This window comes from Mus pahari, chromosome 14 (genome assembly GCF_900095145.1).
Source record: "Mus pahari chromosome 14, PAHARI_EIJ_v1.1, whole genome shotgun sequence".
In the NCBI taxonomy this organism is placed as follows: domain Eukaryota; kingdom Metazoa; phylum Chordata; class Mammalia; order Rodentia; family Muridae; genus Mus; species Mus pahari.
This window is the reverse complement of record NC_034603.1, coordinates 52829472-52849994: the sequence shown is the minus strand read 5'-3', so window position 1 is coordinate 52849994 and position 20523 is coordinate 52829472. Positions and strand designations below refer to the sequence as shown.

Here is a 20523-nt window from a genome sequence, read left to right as displayed (position 1 = left end):
GAAGAGGGTGTCAGATCTCATTATGGGTGGTTGTGAGCCACCATGTGGTTGCTGGGATTTGAACTCTGGACCTTCGGAAGAGCAGTCGGGTGCTCTTATCCACTGAGCCATCTCACCAGCCCCTCACTAGTACTTTTTAAATTTTGTTTGAGGAATTTTGTTTTTCCTATCAGTTATGAAGGTACTCTGCTAAAAGATCATCTTCTAGACACTTTACTTACATTCATGTTTTGATCTGCAATACTAAAATTAACTTGTTCATCTTAGAAGAAACTTTACTTCTACTGTGTATATAGTTGACCTGGAACCATTTCTTCAATACTCTGTCCTTTTCCCTTTGCTGTCTGTCACAAATGGTGGTCCATATATTTGTGTGTTAGCCATTATATATGGACTTACTTGATAAATCCGAGTATTGGAAATACTAATTAATGTTCTTAAAATCAAAAATTCATAGGCAAGTTCTTTCCTTGTGATGTATAGTTTACTTAATTTCTTCTACCTAATTCTCAACACTTGTTTATTTATGGCTTATTTTTCTATATATGATTTTACACAAAGGCACATGTATAAGTATTTTCTTATATTTCCTTTTCATACTAAATAAGCTTCTAGTGGCTGTCACTATGCTTGTTTTTCTGTTGCTGTGACAGAAACATCATAACTAAAGACAACTTGGGAGGAGAGGGTTCATTTCAGCTCACACTTTGGGTTAACCCGTCATTGAGAGAAGTCATGGCAGTGATGGAAGGCAGGCACCATGGCGAAACCCTGCTTGCCGGCTAGCTCACTGGCTCACGCATGGCCAGCTAGTTTTCTTTCATAGCCCCAGATACTACCTGTCTAAGCCCACTATAGCCAGGCTTTCCCATATCAGTCATCAATCCACATCTCTCGTAGGCAGTGACCACAGGCCAACCTGGTCCAAGTAGTCCCTCAGTTAAGCTTTCTTCTTCTTGGCTGTGACTATAAAGTTGTATCAACTTGGGGAAAAAAATAATACTTGCTTTGAAAACAAAATTTATGAGGCTGGCGAGATGGCTCAGCGGGTAAGAGCACTGGCTGCTTTTCTGATGGTCTTGAGTTCAAATCCCAGCAACCACATGGTGGCTCACAATCACTGGTAATGAGATCTAATGCCCTCTTCTGGCGAGTCTGAAGACAGCTACATATAATAATAAATAAATCTTTTTTTAAAAGAAAAATTAATGTGCGGTAGTGGGACACATCTTTAATCCCAGCTCTCAGGAGGCAGAGACAGACAGATCTCTGTGAGTTAGAGTCCAGTGTAGTCTACAGATTGAGTTCCAGAACAGCCAGGGCTGCATAGTGAAACCCTGCCTTGAAAAGCCAAACACCAAAACAAAATTAGTCAGGAATGATGTTGTACCCCTTTAATCCCAGCACGGGGAAGGTGAGTTTGAGGTCTGCATAGTGAGTTCCAAAACAGGCAGGACTACATATAAAGATTCTGAAAATCCTCCATATTATTTTAAAATATCTTTAGTCCTAAACCTGAACTTTTGGACTGGTAGTGATGGCTCATCACCCTAGATGACTTGAAATCTTTCTTGAGAACTTGCATGCTAGGAAGAAAGGAGATTCCTGAAAGGCAGGATTCCCCAGGCCTCCACACGGACAGTAGCTTGAGTGTGTGAGTATACACAAACATACATGTAAATTAAGAACAAACTTTTTTTTTTTTTTAAGCTTTATTTATTTATTATATGTAATTACTCTGTAGCTGTCTTCAGACACTCCAGAAGAGGGCGTCAGATCTTGTTACAGGTGGTTATGAGCCACCATGTGGTTGCTGGGATTTGAACTCAGGACCTTTGGAAGAGCAGTCGGGTGCTCTTACCCACTGAGCCATCTCACCAGCCCAGAACAACCTTTTTTTAAACCTGTGAAATTTAGCATTCTAGTAAAGCCAGTTCCTTGAAGTCTTAGGGTTATTGCAGGGATGAGAGTAGTTAAGAGCAGTGATAGAGGGACTGCATCTCTTTCCTTCCATAGGACTAAAAGCAAGTCAGCCTACTTAGAGAGGGGGACCTGTGCCAGGCAGTGGTGGTGGGCGCATGCCTTTAATTCCAGCACTTAGGAGGCAGAGACAGGTGGATCTCTTTGAGTTCCAGGTCAGCCTGGTCTAGAATGGCCACACAGAGAAACCCTGTCTCAAACAAACAAACAAACAAACCAGTTGTATTGAAATCTAAACAGAAAATTATTGTAATTATTTGATCTAAGTCTTTTTGTGTTGCTTTAGGGAAGAAACTGTTTGGTGAAGGCTACAGTGGACTAGAATATGATTACCGGGGCCTCATTAAACTTTACAACTCCATTGGGAATTATGAGAAAGTGTTCGAGTATCACAACGTTCTGTCTAACTGGAACCGGTTGCGAGATCGACAGTATTCAGTGACCGATGCCCTTGAAGACGTCAGCAGCAGCCCCCAGTCCACTGAAGAAGTGGTGCAGTCCTTCCTGATGGCCCAGAATGTTGAGGGACCAAGCTGCTGAGGAACAGCCTCAGCTAACAATGACCTTTCCCAGATTCCGGGGAATTCATACTGTGAAATCAAACCATGTTGTTTTTAGGGCTGGCATTTGCATTGAAACACTGGTCCAGTCCATCCAAGACCCTGTTTCGGGTAGTCCTGTATTGCAGTCCCTGTAGAATAAGCATATATTGAGTTCTATCAGCATGTGCCGCGTGTATAAGTAGTCCCACATTCTCACCCCAGTAGAACAACAGGAAACCGTTTTTTTTTTTCTTTTTAAAAAATAATTCGTTTTTCAGAAAGTCTGAAAGAAAAAAAAAAGAACCCCTAAATAAAACTATTTAAGAGTTTAAAAGAGTTGCATTCTTATTATGTAAGGATGATTTCAAAAACTTTTTAACATTAATTCTTCCATGTGGAGGTATTCAATACTGTATTGTAAGGAAATCTTATGGAAAACTCTTTATATGCAGTATAGAAAAGTAACATAGGTACTAGTAAGAGGGGAGGGGCACCCTGACATAGATTTGGCCGTCTTTTCCTAATCAGGGCATATAGCCATTCCAGAACTGTGTTTCAGTGACAGACTGTCAGATTCATCTGACTGGACCAATGTTGATCTGTCGGTCTCAGCACACCACATAGACCAGCAGTTCTAACTCTGTTTTTGGTACCATGGTGAGATGCTCTAAAGTGTTTGCTGACAGGACCAGAAGGACCTAAAAGGACCAGGCAGCTGTGGACGGTGTTACTTGGACCAGAGGCTTTCAGTTGTGGCTTTAGTGACTGCACTTGCCTTTCCAGTAGAATGGGTTCGTTTAGGTAGAATGAAGAGTACTAATGCAAGAGCTTCATTTGCATCATAGATACCAAACTATGGGATGTGTGGCAAATCTTTAGTCCTGGTACATGGATGGCAATGTCATAAGCACACCAATGTCTAACCATCTCTGTAGCCACCCCCATTTAACCTTTGCCCTGATTCTCCATGTAGTTAACAAACATACTGGCTAAGAGTCATGGAATCAGTCGTGTTCAGATGAGAGTTTTAGATTTACTGTATGGTGTGTGGGGATTGAAAAGATAAATGCACACAAAAGAAAGTCTTAGAGAATTCATTATTGTTGAAAATCATAGTACAACTAGTCATTTTAACTGAAATCTAGAACTCCAATGGAAAGATCCTTCAGTTGCAATGTCTGTTTCACTGATTGGGGCTTCGATTTTTCGACGTTTTTCAAGCTAGCCAGATTACTTATTGTGGAGCTAATGCTCATTTCCTAAGTTGTGACATGTAACAAAAGAAAAAGACTTTTTGCTGTTACCTCAATTCTTAGCACAGTGGCCCCTCTGGTCTGGCACCTCTGTAGTTAAGAATCTGGGTTTCTCCCCTATTTTCAGGGGCTCTGACTTGGCTGTTAGATACACTGCTCCTGGCAGTGCTTGGAGGCGTGAGTGAGTGGGTGTGTGTCAGATTCTCTTCTGTTAGCATGCTTGTATGTCAGGTGAGGGGAAACAAAGCTATCGTGGAGAGTACAGAAACATTAATTAAGATTTATCTCAAATTTTTATTTTAACGTCCCAATTTTTTTCCCCCCAAGGCAGGGTTTCTCTGTGTAGCCCTGGCTGTCCTGGAACTCACTCTGTAGACCAGGCTGGCCTCGAACTCAGAAATCCGCCTGTCTCTGCCTCCTAAGTGCTGGGATTAAAGGCGTGTGCCACCACACCCAGCTAACTTCCCAATGTTTAACTTGGTTTGAAACTGCTCTTTGCAGAGTTAGTGGTAAGGCAGTGTGGTGAGGCCTTTAGAAGGGACCTTCGTGGAGATGCACCCCACAGGTGAGGCAGGCTCTCTGTCATCCTGACAACCACTTGAACTTACTCCTCCAACTGAATTTCCTTTAAGATTCTTCAAAGAACTCAGTTTGCCAGCTGGCTCCCCCCCCACCCCCCCTTCATTACTGTCTTGAGTCACCATTACCACCTGGTCTGTATGACCAAGGAGTAGCATCCGGTTACTCAGCTGGAGCCCCACAAGCCTATAAAGTTAATCCCTCCAAAGACAGTTTCAGGAGAGGCTTTTTGTATACTTTTATTGGATATTTAGAGTCCTGTGGTATGTTTGTGGTATAGGAATGACATGGTAAATTGTTTTTTCAATAAATGTTTTAAAACAAGTTTCCACATGAATTATTTGTATTTAATCTTCATTTTTGGTAGTGTGCACATACAGCATTTTGTATAATCAGATAACTTACGGGCTCATCTTTCTTAGCTCAGTTCAAACTTAACTCATACTCAGTGATAAAGTAACATGGTCTTAGAAGCCTTGATTACAGGGAGATAATGTCGGGTGGCCACCAGCCCCCACCGCCAGCCACAGCATCGTCAGCTGCTCCATCTGACCATTCCTTAATATTTTCTGTAAGTTACTAAAGGTTAATGCCTACACTCTAGCACTCTGTCTTCTTAGCGAGATGACTATATGTTCTGATTCTAGTGAAAATAGTGCCCTGATCATATCAAGGGTGGGATTCATCCCTCAGCCAGGGTGATGAGGTAAGAGGAATGCCACCGTAATTTTATTTTAAACATTATTAAAGCAGGGTCTGGCACATATCTATAATGTCAGTATTCAGGAGACTGAGTGAGGTAAGAGGCTTGGGTTCCAGGCAGCCTGGGCTGCAAAGGGAGATTGTCTCCAAACTCTCCAAGGAAAAGCTGAATAAAATTTACCTCAGAATAATCAGTGGCTTGCATGTAATTTTAAATAAGGGCCTCTGCTCTCAACCTCCCCTGGATTCTCCTGTTCCTAAAGTCTGGTGCTATTCCATTTTGGGCATGAGGAGCCTGCGCATGTGACCCTGGGGAGTCACTTACATCGGTGTAATAGTGCCAACTGAGTAAAAGCTCAGTGCACAATGTTTACGGGTCCTCAAACTAGGCTTTGCCCCGAGGATTTAAACCCTTTCCCCATTGATGTACATTCTTTTTTTATAAACAGCTCACCAGCACCCTGCCCGGGTATTGCTGCCCGTGAGAATCAATGATTTGAATGGAGCCCTTTGTCCTAGACTATGGGAATGTCTTGTGAGCATTCAGTACAAGAAACTGCACGTGCTGGCACAAGTTCAACCCCAACTCCATGGGAAGCTGAGACAGGAGAATCGCTTTCGATCCCCCAGGACACCCTAGTAGTAAGACCCCGTCTCAAGAAATGCAGTAGTGCACCAGCTGCCAGCTGGAAGTCTGCACAGCTGTTGAACTTCTTTGTAGTTATAGGCGAAACGTGATGCAAGCTTTGGCCAAAACTTTGCAAATTCAAAGAATGGTTTGCTAAGTTACAGGCATCTTTTTTCTTAATTATATGTATGTTTTCCCCTAGGGTTTTTAGCCTTGCTGCTTCCAGTCTTCTTTTTCTGGATGGCAAAGTTACTACTGGAAAAAAATTATTTATAATTACTGAATTTTAAGAGTTTTATTTTGTTTTAAAAATTAACACTTTTCACCTCTTGGCTTTAGAGGACTTAAGATTAGCTGGAAAAAAAAAAAAAGATTTAAGTAGAGCATTTGGATTAGTGTACAGATCTTAACACTAGTATTTCTTTTGTCCCCAAATCTCAGGAATGTTTTAGGCAGAAAACTGGCTTTTCCCCTGATGGTGATTTGAAGGAGAGTGCTTTAGGATTAATTAAATAACACTATTGTTAATTGCAGTTCTAGGTATCTATAGCATGAGTGGCCTTAATGAGTTTGTTGAAGTGCACATGTTTTTCAGAAGTAAAATTTAAGATTAAATATATATGCTATATATATAGATATCTAGGAAACTTGGTTGTGGTGCACAAAGTGTTGAATCACTGAATCGCAGGTACCATTTGTATAACATCACTTGTTTCTGTAAATTCCTTTTATGGGACAATATGTTGCCATGGTGACTAAAAACTTTTCAATTTAGTTTTACTTTTATGTGAATGAATGCTACATTTTATTAAATATTACCAGGTCAGTACTATTTTTATACCTTATTAAGTAACGGGTTTTAGTTTAATAGGCTCAAAATAAAAAGAAAACCCCTTAATGGAATGATTACAGATGAATCACTAACATTCTTTACAGGAAAATCCCCACTACTAGTGCCACAGTAGTTTCTATAGTAATATCTCTGGTCATTAATAAATTCTGAAGACAGCTCATTGAGTCTGAACGGCCTTTCATATCATTCTCACTTGTAGTGCCCACTGTTATTTGTAATTATTAAACCACACTAAGTATGTTTGTAACCAGCATTGTGATATATTCTGTACTTGTATTGCTAAATGAATTATTGACCTAATAAATAGTGTTCCTGCATTCGTAGTGTATGTTTCCGATTGAATTGTGATTGCTTTGGGTTTGAATTTTAGTTTTTAGTTTGTAGACCGTGTGAGAGAAAGTTGAAGCTAGAACAAGTGTTCATGGTCAAAAAAAAGGTAGCTGTCATGGAGACAGATCTCTAACCATGCCCTCGGCAGCCCTTGGAAATGACAGCTTTAGAGGAGAATGGGCCATTGCTCTTCACTAGCCTTCCTAGTATAAAAAGCTGTGGCTGGTTAAGAGACTTGGTGGAGTTCAGTTAAAAGGATGACAGAATTCTCCAGTCTCCCCATGTCTGGGTTTCAGTTCCAACTGCCCCTTAACTGTAAGGATTTTAACCCTCTTTTCCACATGTGAAGTAGATCTTTTAAAGAGAACTATACCATGAAACAACCAGTCAAAAGAATGACAGAAAATGAGGCCATATTTTAAATGTTTTGAAGTGTGTGTGTGTGTGTGTGTGCGCGCGCGCCATCTGTGTGTAGGTGACTGCAGGGCAGGAAGTGATGTCAGGTACCCTGGAGCTGGATGTGCATGCAGGTGGTTGTGAGCCACCATGACACGGGGGAGATGCTGGGCACCAAACTTGGGTCCTCAGAAGAACGGCCTCTTGCCTACTTTACCATTGTGCTGTCTTCCCGGCTCATTTTGAAATACTGTGAAGCCAATACCTTGGACAAAGACCTGTTCTCTCTCATCTGTGCTGCTTGCTTCCTCTGCAGTATTAAATTTACAAGTTTGTCTGTTACAAGTGCAGCATGCTACTCCAAACTTTGTTAAAGCACTTCCCATATAGGATCAATAGCTGATAATATTCCTGATATCTGTATTATTTTACATAATATAGCTTACTCTGTCACAAATATGTCTTAGTATATTAGCAAATGACAGATACTTCAAATATATAGATAAATTCAAGATGGTTTGGGTATAGCTCAGTTATGGTGCATGAGGCTCTGGATTGAATCCCAAGGCACTGCCTCACAAATGCACACCATCTGTTAGCGGAGCTGTTTTGAAATGTGTGGTGAGGATGTGGAGGAATTAGGTCCTGTGCACCCAAGTCCTGTGGGAATGTGAAATGGTCGGTGCTATGGAAAACAACATGGAGAAGGATTTTTTTTTTTTTTTTTTAAAGATTTATTTATTGGGGCTGAACCACATGGTGGCTCACAACCATCTGTAACAGGATTTATTTATTTTATGTATATATCTATCACCATCACTGTCTACAGACACACCAGAAGGGGGCATTAGATCCAATCACAGATATGTGTGAACCGCCACGTGGTTGCTGGGAATTGAACTCATCACCTTCAGAAGAGCAGCTAGTGTTCTTAACCGCTGAGCCACCTCACCTCTCCAGCCCCTTCTGGAGGGATTTCAAACTATCTTTACATCCATGTCTATAGCAACATTATCAGTCAAAGAAGGACCTCAAATATCTGTTCCTGTATGAACAGATAAAATGTGGCATCCTAAAAATGAAACCTATTTTTTTAAAAGAAAGTATGGACTGGCGGGATGGCTCAACAGGTAAGGATGCTTGCAACCAAGCTGTCCTCTAACATGCACCTTGCCACACCTCCCTCTCAAACATATATATGTGTGTACACACACACACACACACACACACACACACACACATATACTAACATGCATAGACTTCAATATACTAGAAGCCAAATAGTTGAGCAAGAGGGCACGAGTCAGGAGACTTGAGGATCCTTGGCTGCATACCAAGTTGGAAGCCAGTCTAGCCTACATCAGATTTTTGTCTCAAAATGACAAAAAATACAAAAAGACCATATAATTTTAGTGTTACATTCACAGAAGCTGTGGGGAAGGGAAAATGGGAAATGGTTGCTTAACATTTTCCATTTTACACCATGAGGAAGTTAAGGAGATTAGCTGCACAGTAAATGAAAACATAATTGCAGTAAAAATGGTCAAGATGCAACACATTGAAGGCAGGAGGATAATATGGTAAATCTGTATATTTAGAACTTTGTTTTTAACATTTAGATTTTTTTTTTTTTAATGCTTTCAGTCTCTCTAGGCAGGGATGGCAGAGATGGCTCTGTGAGTACAGACCCTTGTCATGAAGCCTGCTGGCTGATTACAGCCTCCAGTTCTCATATAGAAAGAGAAGCAACTCCTGTAAGGCGTCCTCTGACCTCCACAAGCATGCTCTTGTAAGTGTGTGCATGCAGCCACCGAAGTACAAAACATTTCTCTTAATACTTGCCTGGCAGTTAAGTCAGCCATGATGCATTTGGAAGAATAGTCATGAGGACCAGGGGCAGGTGTGTACTCTAAGTACTGGCGAAACAGGAGCGGGGGTGGGTGGGGTTGGCTGTCTATGTCAATTTGGTCTACATAGTGAGTTTAAATCCAGGCCAGAGCTACACATGCAAATAAATGTAAAGCAACTATAACAACAAAACACAGTTTCTTTCCAAATCTGTTACTTCCAGTTTGTTAGGGTTTGTGCTCAGTGTTTTTCATTAAATTTCAACACAAAATACAGAACTAATCCACAAAATAGAACAGAAAATTCAGGAAGCAGACCCAAGTAAGCCAGAAATGTGATATAGAAGAGCTACGTCTAAAACTGGCCATAGAAAAGATGGCTTTGCTCTAAATGCCACAGTCTATAAACACACACACACACACACACACACACACACACACACACACACACACATACCCATGGGCAAGTGTTCAACCAATTGAAAAGCATACACACTAGATTCTTTGTTTTTTGAGACAGGGTTTCTCTGTATATAGTCCTTGCTGTCCTGGAACTCACTCAGTAGACCAGGCTGGCCTCGAACTCAGTAATTCGCCTGCCTCTGCATCCCACACCCGGCCTCACACACTAGATTCTTACTGCACAACATTAACCAAAAATAAGCTTAGTAGGATCAGAGGTTTAGAACAAACACTAAAACTGGATGCCAGAAGAAAACGTGAAATTTAAATATTCTCAATGCATATGTCCTTTCAAAGTCATTAGAGCCCATAAAGCAAAAGACATACAATTTAGGTATAAAAAAGGCAGTGGTGTGTGTGTGTGGGGGGGTGTGTGTGTAAGGGGCAGAGGCTCATGGAGTTTGGAAGAACTGCAAAGAAGCTGCCTTTCCTCAGGGGGGGGGTCCTGGCTCAGCTGTGCCAACCCTGAAGCCTGCTTCCCTGTCTGCCACGGGAGTTAGACACTGGAATCTGATAAGGAACACAAAGCAGCCCCCCTTCTCCTGAACAAGTATAGACTCAGAGTTGCTATGCAGAGACTGGAGCAGCCATGCGGGCTGGGCAATGAGCCATCACAGTTCTGGTATGGAGCCTTTTCCACTTCGTTTTAGGGAGGAGCTGGAAATTCAGCTCAGTTGGTAATAGTGCACACCTAGCATTCATGAAGCCATGGGTCTCATCTCTAGCACTGTTTGAACTAGGCATGAATGCGATGCCTATAAGCCCAGAGCTAGGGAGTAGGGGCAGAAGGATCAGAAGTTCAGGTTCAATCTTGGCCTCTTCGGGATTTCAAGGTCATACAATTGCAGTTCCATCTACTTGGGAGGCTAAAACAGGAGGACCAATTGAACTAGGCTGTCAAAGGCTGGTCTGAACAATTAAACCAAATCTCACCCCCCCCTCTCACACACACACCAAAAATCCTTCAGAGAAGACCCTGGAAGGTCCCCTCTTGAGGCCTGCTGCCAGGACCCTGGTGAGGCTTTCTTGTTTTTGTTTTCCCCTTGGGATTAGCTTTATCATAAGAGCATAGAGCAACATACTATGTCAACAGCTAACTCCTCTTCCATACAGCTTCCCTAGCTACTCTGACATCCTTACTACTACCACTGCAATGTCATCCTTTGGGTTTGAAACACCTTAGCTGAGAATGTGCAACTAACTTTAGGAATAATGCATTCGAGGGCTGAAGCGGTGGCTTGGCAACTAAATAGAAGGCCTGGTTTCAGTTCCCAGCATCCACATAGCTGCTCACACCTTAACTGGTTAGTTCTTATTCTAGGGGATTTGGCGCCATCTTCTGGTCAGGGAAGGCACAAGTAATCAGGCCTAAACTAACTACTAACCAATCAACCTATCAATCAAGAACACATTAGTCTCCCAGTTGTTTACATGTCATGAAAAATGTCAGGCTGGCCAAGATCAGGAGTCATAGTGTCACTGTGTGCTGTCATTTGCAGCCAGTAGGTCATCAGTTCTTAATCCCTACACCGACTTCCGATATGGGAGACATTGCTTTTATTCTTGGGGCTGGCTTTTCTCCTCTAGACAGTAGTTGAAAAGTGCTGTTTGGGTGTGCTTCTGTTAATTCCACAGAATGCTAAGTGACTAATATGGGCTGTGCACTCGTATAATTGCTTAGGATATACTGATAAACAAGTTAGTTGTCTTCTGGTCACGTGAAAATATAATTTACAAATTTAAAACTTTCCTCTTTGTAAGCTTATTCTCTCATGTGTTTTGTCACAGTAATATAAAATTGAACTGGTGCCACGCTTGCCGGGCTCGTGGAAAGCAATGGTTAGAGCAGCTGTGGGAGTGGATCAGACGGGATCTAGCAGATAACTTAGGCGTCCTTTGTATTGTTTAGCTGGTTTTGAGACAGTCTAAATTATGTCGCTCAAGCTGACCTCCTGCCTTACCTCCCCATCGCTATTAGAGGTGTGCATCACACCAAGGCAGAGCTGACACTGACTTCAGATGAATTGAGGAACGTTGGAGTTTTAAGCAGAGAAACCTGTGACCTGCCGTTTTAGAATTCTAAGATCTTACTGCGTTTGAGGAAAGAGTTAAGAGGACACCAAACCCAGCCTCTGCTGTTGCCCCTAAGGCGAGCTCCCCAGCCCTTCCACTTTTTTTTTTTTTTTTTTTTTTTTTTTTTTGCGCGCGGCAGCCAGGTTGGAAGGCAGCGGTACTCCCAGGTACAGTTCCTGTAGGTGGCGGTGCTGCCCTTCTGACCAGGACCAGCACTCTATTTTGCTGGGAGCCCCTCCGCATCACGCAGTTTCCGGTAGGCTACCCCTCTCTCCCTGGTCCTTCTGCGTTGTCAAAATTGTTGTGAACCAACCAGGCAAGGGTTCCCGCAGTCCCTTCTTGGGCTTCCGGGAAGCACTGGGTTAAAGGAAAAGAGCGAGCTGCTCCCGCACCACGTGACCCTCCTACTTCACACATTTACCCTGGCCCTAAAGTACCTGGTTCCCATTTGCCTTGGGCAGGGTCCTCATGACCTGTCGCTTGTGTTGTGGTGGGGTTGGGGGGAAGGGGAGAGAAGAAAAATATAAAGGAAAGCTGAAGTGACTGGTGCATGCCTCGAGGAGGCAAAGGCAGACAACCCTCTGTGAGTTCGAGGCCAGCCTGGTCTACAGAGTCAGGACAGCCAGAGATACACAGACAAATCCTGTCTCATAAAACAAACAAAATTGCTGGGCCTTGGAGGCTGGAGAGAGAAGGCTAGCAGCGGTAACCTGTGCTTCTTGCCTTTCCAGAGGAAGATGTGGGTATTCCCAGCACCCACATTAGTTGGCTCACAACCACTTATGAAACTACAGTTCCAGAGAATCCCACATGCTGCATATATTCGCACACACACACACACACACACACACACACACACACACACACACACTTAGAGCCCACTTCCTTACTCCAGGTAAATGGTTTCTGGAGCTGGAAACAATGTGTATTTTTTTAAGTCTCTAGTTTCCTCTTTTCCTTTCTTGCCTCTCATGGGTATCATCCAAGACTGCTGAGGGTGTGATTCATGTTGTCTGGAATGTGCAAGGCCCTAGTTTTGATTTCCGTCACTGTAAAGCAGAAGAGGACTGACAAGAGGGCTTAGCAGGTAAAGATGCTTGCCTTCGAGCCTGATGATCTGGGCTCCCTCTTGGGTCCATTTGGCAGTGGAAGGAAAGAACTGATTCCCTAATGTCCTCACCCTGTCCTCACAGTGGACCCTCACAGTATCCATGGCCACACTGAGGCAGGAGCACACACGATGAATAAATGAATGAATGAATGAATGAATGAATGTAGCCAAGTGTTTTTGAACCTAAGTACGTCATTTTTGCTGCATACCTGTGTTGCTTCTGTGTACTTTGGGGATATCAAATACCAATGACCCCAAGAGTTGCACAGGAGGTGTAGATGTGTGGAGTCCATTGTGCAAGGCAGGAGGGTTGGGAGGAGCCACTGTAAACTAGGAAGCATATCAGAGAAGCCAATGCAGCTGCTCCTCTGCTCCAGCACCTGCCACATAGGACGCAATTCAAATGTGGGTAGCTGTATGAGAGGCCAGAAGTTTGGCTTTTCATTTAATGGTAAATGACACAGTTGTAATATTGGCAACTAGTATTTTTAAAATGACGTGTGCAAGTGGAACTCCTCGTTGGGAATTAAATGCATTAGTAGCTGCCAATTTTTGATCACTGACCCACATCACCATTCTGCTAAGACTATTGGTATTTCTTCTTCGGGATTCTGTTTCTAGCCTCCTCACTCCCTATGACTCGGCTCATAGTCATCTGGAAATCTCCCCCATACCCGAGCGGCATCGGTTCATTCCATTACACCTCTCCTCCCTTGGCGCCGCCTGCCCCACGCTATGGAGAAGATGAATCTAGATGATTCAGAGGCTGCTAGCTTTGCCACTGACTGGCCCGGTTCAATCAGTTGTCCCACCCTGTGCTTTCCTGTGGCTAACATTGATAAAATCCTTCGGTTTTTTTCCCCCACTGGACTCAGATAATCCTCCACACAGGTGACCGCAACTATTTACTTTGCAAAGGTGCTACCTGCCACTTAGGAAGTGGTTCCAAACATTTTTTTTTCTTTTGAGACAGGGTCTTATTGTATAGCTTTGGCTGTCCTGAAACTCCCTGTGTAGACCAGGATGGACTTAAAACACACAGAGACCCAACTGCCTCTGCTGAGATTAAAGGAGTGACCACCAAGTCTGGCTTCAAATGTTTTTAAGCAAATGAGAGATGAATGAAGTTCAGACAAGTAAAGTACAATTGTCTTAAGGATTATTATCTCCCAGACCATTTATTTATAATTAGAAATTGAGTATCCTTTTGATAAAGTAAATTTTCTTTACCCTCTTCAACCCCCTCATCCTCTGGAGTATACATGCAAGTATACTCCCAGGGAGCCAGGGAGATCTGGCCTCCACCCCTGTGGGTCTTCTTAGGAGTAGCTCTTGGGAGATTCTGGTCTTTCCTTAATCCTCTTTTTCTTCAGCTTTGGTTTTTGAGGAAGTTTCCTTAAAGAATCTGAAAGAAGAAAAGGCAGAGAGGGTCCCAATGACACCGCAGCTTGTAAGAACCCTCTGCAGGTAACATCTGCAGGGTAGAAAGGAGAGAGCGATGAAGAAAGTTTGTCTCCCTGCTGACTGTGTCCCTTGCTCTTTCTTTCACTGAGCCCTGTGAGGTGGCGAGATGATATCACCCTCCGTGTGCAGGTGAGGATGCTCACCCAAACAGAGAGCAAGCATGTGGCATGTCTGAAGCGTTATAACAAGCTAGAGCTGCAGCTCCACTTCCCCTGTGCCCCTCTCAGTTCTCACCACTAATTCCAAGTGTTTTGAAAACACAAGTCTGTAAGCAAACAACACTGCCAAGTTTTAATCAATAACTAACTCATGAACACAATGCCAAAGAAACACCATGCCTGTTACTGTAAAATAGACTCTGTCCTGGTAGATCATAAAAGATGGGTCTGCCGGTATTATGTGCTTCCTCATGTAACATGCAGGAGGGCATCCTACATCATCTCTAACCTCTGACATCTTCACCAGGAGTGTGTGTGTGTGTGTGTGTGTGTGTGCGTGTGTGTGTGCGTGTGTGTGTTACTGGGGATTGAACCCAGGTCTTCACATATGCTACAAGCATTCTACCTGAGCTATGTCCACAGCTCCTATCTCCAAGCTCCAGCTTCGAGAAACACACACACACACACACACACACACTGAGAGAGACAGAGACTCCTCCAACAGGTCAGGTTAAAAGGCAAAAAAGGCAGCAAGTTTGACAAACTGAGATGTGACCAGGTGGGACACCTGGTGTGGGCAGCATGTGCAGCAGTTACCACTGAAACTTGAATATGGATTATCCAATTCTACAAAGAGAGAACATTGAAAGGCTGATGCCATTCAAAAAAAAAAAAAAGCAAGTTTGGAGGGCTGGAGATGTACTTCAGAGGTTTGAAGACAGCCTGGGTCTGGTTCCCAGCACTCACATGGCGGCTGTAACTGTTGTAACTGCAGCTCCAGGGGATTTGATGGCCTCCTCTGACCTCCATAGGCTCTAAGATGTATATGGCACATAAAAACTCATGCAGAGCCGGGCGGTGGTGGCACACGCCTTTAATCCCAGCACTCGGGAGGTTTCTGAGTTCGAGGCCAGCCTGGTCTACAAAGTGAGTTCCAGGACAGCCAGGGCTACACAGAGAAACCCTGTCTCAAAGCAAAACAAAACAAAAAACACAAACAAAAACAAACAAACAAACAAACAAACAAAAAACTCATGCAGGTACTCACACAAACAGAAACAAATAGCAAAGAAATAAAAAGCAAGTTCAGAGATGGGAGGTGGCTCAGTCTAAAAGAATTTGCCATGCAAGAAAAAGCAATAAAGCCTAAGTTTGAGTCCTCAGCAGGCACACATCTGTGATGCCAGTCTAGGGAGGTTGGGACTGGGCAATCTGGAGCTTAGTCAGGCTAGCCAGCCAGAGCTCCAGATTCAGTGAGAGACCCTTATCTCCAAAAGTAAGGTTTGGGAAGCGACTGGGACGCTTCATCTCCTACCGTCATTCCCCATCCCCAGACACAAGCAAGTTGTATGCAGTGTATAAAGTGCTAATCGTGCAATAGTGGATGATGACAATGTGATGTTTATATCTTCCTATTTTATTTATTTATTTTTTTTGGGGGGGTTGGATTTTCGAGACAGGGTTTCTCTGTATAGGCCTGGCTGTCCTGGAACTCACTTTGTAGACCAGGCTGGCCTCGAACTCAGAAATCCGCCTGCCTCTGCCTCCCGAGTATTATTCATGTTTTTTAATGTTCTGTTTATAATAATTAAAAGTAGGTTGGAGGCATGGTTCAGTTGGTAGAATCCTTGCCTAGAGTGCTTGAAGCCTTGGGATTGATCGCCAGCACCACATAAATCAGGTGGCTGTAATCCTAATTCTTACAAGGCAGGGGCAGTAGATCGGAGTTTGAGGCCAGCCTGGACTACGTGAGACCCTGTCTCAAAAATTTTTTTTTATTGTTTTTTTAATTTATTTATTATTATGTCTAAGTACACTGTAGCTCTCTTCAGACATACCAGAAAAAGTACGGATGGCTGTGAGCCACTATGTGGTTGCTGGGAATTGAACTCAGGACCTTGGAAGAGCAGTCAGTGCTCTTAACCGCTGAGCCATCTCTCCAGTCCTTTTTCATTGTTTTTTGTTTGTTTGTTTGTTTTGTTTTTTGGGGTTTTTTTGAGACAGGGTTTCTCTCTATAGCCCAGGCTGTCCTGGAACTCACTTTGTAGACCAGGCTGGCCTCGAACTCAGAAATCTGCCTGCCTCTGCTTCCCAAGTGCTGGAATTAAAGGCGTGAGCCACCACGCCCAGCTTGCTTTAAATTCTTAAAATTACATTTATTTATGGGCCATCAGTATGGAGATCATAGGACTATTTGAGGAAAGAATTAGTTCTGTCCTTCTACCCTATGGATCCCAGACATCAAATTGAGGTCATCAGGCTTAATGACAAGGTCTTTACCCACTGAGCCACTTTGTTAGCCCATGTTTGCTCTCCACTAAGGTCTCACACACTGTAGCCTAGGCTGGCCTGGTAACTATGTAGTGCAGAGTGATCTGAAACTCATGGCAACTCTCCTGACTCAGGCTTCGAAAAAGTGCTGGGATTACAGGCACAAGCCACCATGTGTGACTACTTAAGTTAATACTTGCTTGGAGATACTGGGAACGTTGCTCAAGGATGTAGTACTTACTCAGCACATGTGACAAGGATGTAGCACTACTTCCCCGACAGTAGTCAAGAAAGGACAGAAGCCAGTTCTAGCCATGTGGAGGTAGATGCATGCCGGGTCTCTCTGTGCCTTGGTGTACAGCAGGAACCCTCACAGGTCCTACCTTACCTAGCTCCATCTCCTAACTCCACAGTCCTTGTGTGCAGAAAACCAGATATGTTGGTCACCACAGAGGCCAAAGTAGCTGGGAAGGTTGCTCCATGCTATTTAGATCACCTTAAGGATGGGTCCCTTCAATTTCCCTGCCCCACTCCATCAGAGAAGGCGTCCTCCCACTGCTGCCCAGGCACCTCCTGAGCAGTGTACTAGTTTTCTTTGTTTCTCCCCACACTTATCTACATATTGTAAAGATTCCATAATGAGTATATCTGGAGAAGAGCCAAAAATTGAAAAGAGATGGAAGAAAGGGAAGGAAAGGACAGGGAAGGAAAGGACAGAAGGAAGAGACAGCAGAATGGAAGGAAGAGAGCTGTCAGGCTCAGACTGAGCGGGGAGGCTGCAGCCTGCTCCAGAGAAACCCTCAGACTCTCCCTCACCTCCTCTGGAGCAGTGTGAGGACCTCGGCTCCTCCAGCATGACAACTTCACGGCCAGGGGCTTGCATCTTGGACAACCTCTCCTTCATGCCGCTGATGTTGCCATGCAAGCCCCAGGCACTGCAGAGCCTGGGGAGACTGTCCTCCTGGCTGGCAAGCAGTGATCTCTCCGGGGCATCCAAGGGGCAGAGTGCGACCTGAAATGGAGTCCACCGTTGAGGAGACACTAGAGAAGAGATGGGCCTTCGATCTACAGTAGCAGCCTCACCCAACCGCACCCCCAGCTGCTGAGGAATGATGGGATCTTCCTTTTGCCTTGCCAAAAGAATGAGGTGAGAGTTACAAGCAACCTGATGATGTGGGGTGAGCCGGGCTGCCACCTGTGTCTCTCCATGCTAAGTCATCTCAGCACAGACCTCCTGGGTCAGCCCATGGGATGCAGTGGCCACTGCACCCAGTTACGTCACTTACTTTGCCTCCTGCAGTGCGGTGTGGACACCAGGGCTTCGTGCATGCCGAGCAAGTGTTCTGCTGCCCTCACAGCCAGAGCTCCTTTTATTTTATGACTACAGCTTCCATGTCGTTTGAGAGTGGTGGTGGCTTGTTTGCTTCTTGTAATGAGACAGTTATGCTTGCTTTGTTTTTAAAATACTAACTTAAAAAAATTTTTTTTTAGATTTATTTATTTATTATATGTAAGTACACTGTAGCTGTCTTCAGACACTCCAGAAGAGGGCGTCAGATCTTGTTAAGGATGGTTATGAGCCACCATGTGGTTGCTGGGATTTGAACTCTGGACCTTCAGAAGAGCAGTCGGGTGCTCTTACCCACTGAGCCATCTCACCAGCCCCAACTTAAAAATTTTTAAACTGAGAACCTGAAGATATGTTTTACAGTTTTCCTGGCCAGTGAAGCCAAGAAATGCAGGAGTCACTATAATGGCAACTTCTGTGTGTGTGTGTGTGTGTGTGTGTGTGTGTGTTGTTTGAGACAGGGTTTCTCCGTGTGGCCCTGGCTGTCCTGGAACTCACTCTGTAGACCAGGCTGGCCTCCAACTCAGAAATCCACCTGCCCCTGCCTCCCAAGTGCTGGGATTAAAAGTGTGCGCCATCATCACCCAGCAAATGGCAACTACTTATAGTTAGAAAAGGAACTACTAGAGCCAGACATGGAGTCAAATCATCACTCAAGCTCAGGAGTGAGGGTCAACCTGGGCAACACAGCAGGACCCCTGCCCTTCTCTTAAAGAAAAGATGGGGCCATGTCAGTAAATATGTAGTGGGATTTGCCTACTTGTGTGAGGCCCTGAGTTCAGTCTCAGCATTGAAAAAATAAAAATAAACAAGGGGAAAGAAAAGAAAGAGGATTAACAAAACCATCCAAGTATTCATGTTCAAGAGCAGCAGAGATGCAGAGATGGGGAGGGGCCGGCAAAGCAGGTTAGGGTAGGCATCATACAGGCAGCCTGAGGTTAGGGCGGGCAGTCATACAGGCAGCCTGAGGTTAGGAGGACAGTCATACAGGCAGCCTGAGGTTAGGGCGGGCAGTCATACAGGCAGCCTGAGGTTAGGGCGGGCTGTCATACAGGCAGCCTGAGGTTAGGGCGGGCAGTCATACAGGCAGCCTGAGGTTAGTCTTCCCACTGTGTGCTCTGACACAGTTATCTCAATTCCCTGTGCTTGGATTTTTTTTTTAAAGATTTATTTATTTATTATATGTAAGTACACTGTAGTTGTCTTCAGACACTCCAGAAGAGGGCGTCAGATCTTGTTAAGGATGGTTGTGAGCCACCATGTGGTTGCTGGGATTTGAACTCCGGACCTTCGGAAGAGCAGTCGGATGCTCTTACCCACTGAGCCATCTCACCATCCTCTGGATGTTTTGTTTACAAATTGTGGGTAATAATTCTAATTGCTACTTAGAGTTACTTGTGAAGATCACAGGAAGGAGCAGAAAGTGCTTGTCACAAAGGCAATTTTCACTGCTGTTACTTAGGGTATTTCAGTGCATGTGCATGTATGTACGTGTGCGTGTATGTATTTTCCAGACAGGGTTCTCTGTGTAGCCCTTGCTTGTCACAGTAGGCAAGTGCACCCTACAGATTTACCAACATAGCCCCATCTTTTCTTTAAGTGAAGGGGTAGGGGTCCTGTTGTGTTGCCCTGGTCTCTAGACCAGGCTGGCCTAGAACTCAGAGATCAGCCTGCCTCTGCCTTTGGAGTGCAGGGATTGAAGGCGTGAGCCTCCATGCCTTCACAGGCTTCTTATTTTGAACCAGAGACTGAAATCAAACTCTGTACTGAAGCTTTGAGCAAGGTCTGAAAGTGAGGTCTGTTTAACATGCAAAAGGTTGAGCAATGGATTCTGAGAGACAGTAAAGAGTTCACTGGCAGATCTCTGCCAAGGTGTGTACTGTACATCTGCATCGATGAGAGGCTCTGGAAGGCAAAACTGTGAGTCACTGAGTAGAGCAGTTTGCCAAGAGCTCTCAGGAAGGAAGGAGAGGGTGGGCAAGCAGATCACACAAAATTGGTGAAGGGCGCCTATTTTGGAAGACACTGTAATGGTAGGGACATCCACCAAATACTTATCAAATCCTGCAACATGATCTGGGTGTGGTGGTGCATGCCTATACTCCTACCACTTGGGAGACGGAGGCAGGGGGATTATAAATTTGAGGTCAACCAGGACTCAACAGCAAGATCCCATTTAAAGGAACAAACCGGGGAGGAGCTCACAAGACTTCCCCTCCCCTGAGGAGCTGTAGTGGCTGCCAGAGAGGGACAATTTTCCATCAGTGTGTCACTGATAAATTACCCATGCTCTGCAAATAACCCTTTACCATGTAGCTATAAGGAACACCAATTACATTTATTACACACACACACGCGGGGAGAGAGAGAGAGAGAGAGAGAGAGAGAGAGAGAGAGAGAGAGAGAGAGAGAGAGAGAGAAAGGTAAAGAGCATTTGGAGACTGCTGAGGTCAGAGAACAGTGTAGAGAGAAAATGGGATAAAATCAACAAAACTCAATGTATAATTAAAATGTTAATTTTGTTAA

The 20523-nt window shown here is 44.1% G+C and overlaps 2 protein-coding genes across 2 annotated transcripts in view; one reads left to right on the top strand and one right to left on the bottom strand.

The window, feature by feature from the left end:
• Appbp2 (amyloid beta precursor protein binding protein 2) overlaps nt 1–6865 on the top strand; it is a 48550-nt gene extending 41685 nt beyond the window's left edge. Inside the window, exon 13 of the mRNA XM_021212338.2 lies at nt 2267–6865. Within this exon, the coding sequence (XP_021067997.1) occupies nt 2267–2520 (254 nt within the window). The 3' untranslated portion in view covers nt 2521–6865. The remainder of the gene's footprint in view (nt 1–2266) is intronic.
• A 7065-nt stretch (nt 6866–13930) lies between these two features.
• C14H17orf64 (chromosome 14 C17orf64 homolog) overlaps nt 13931–20523 on the bottom strand; it is a 10663-nt gene continuing 4070 nt past the window's right edge. The window contains exons 5-6 of the mRNA XM_021214058.1: nt 17466–17661; nt 13931–14161 (exon numbers count right to left, since the gene is read on the bottom strand). Coding sequence (XP_021069717.1) covers nt 14076–14161; nt 17466–17661 — 282 coding nt within the window. The 3' untranslated portion in view covers nt 13931–14075. The remainder of the gene's footprint in view (nt 14162–17465; nt 17662–20523) is intronic.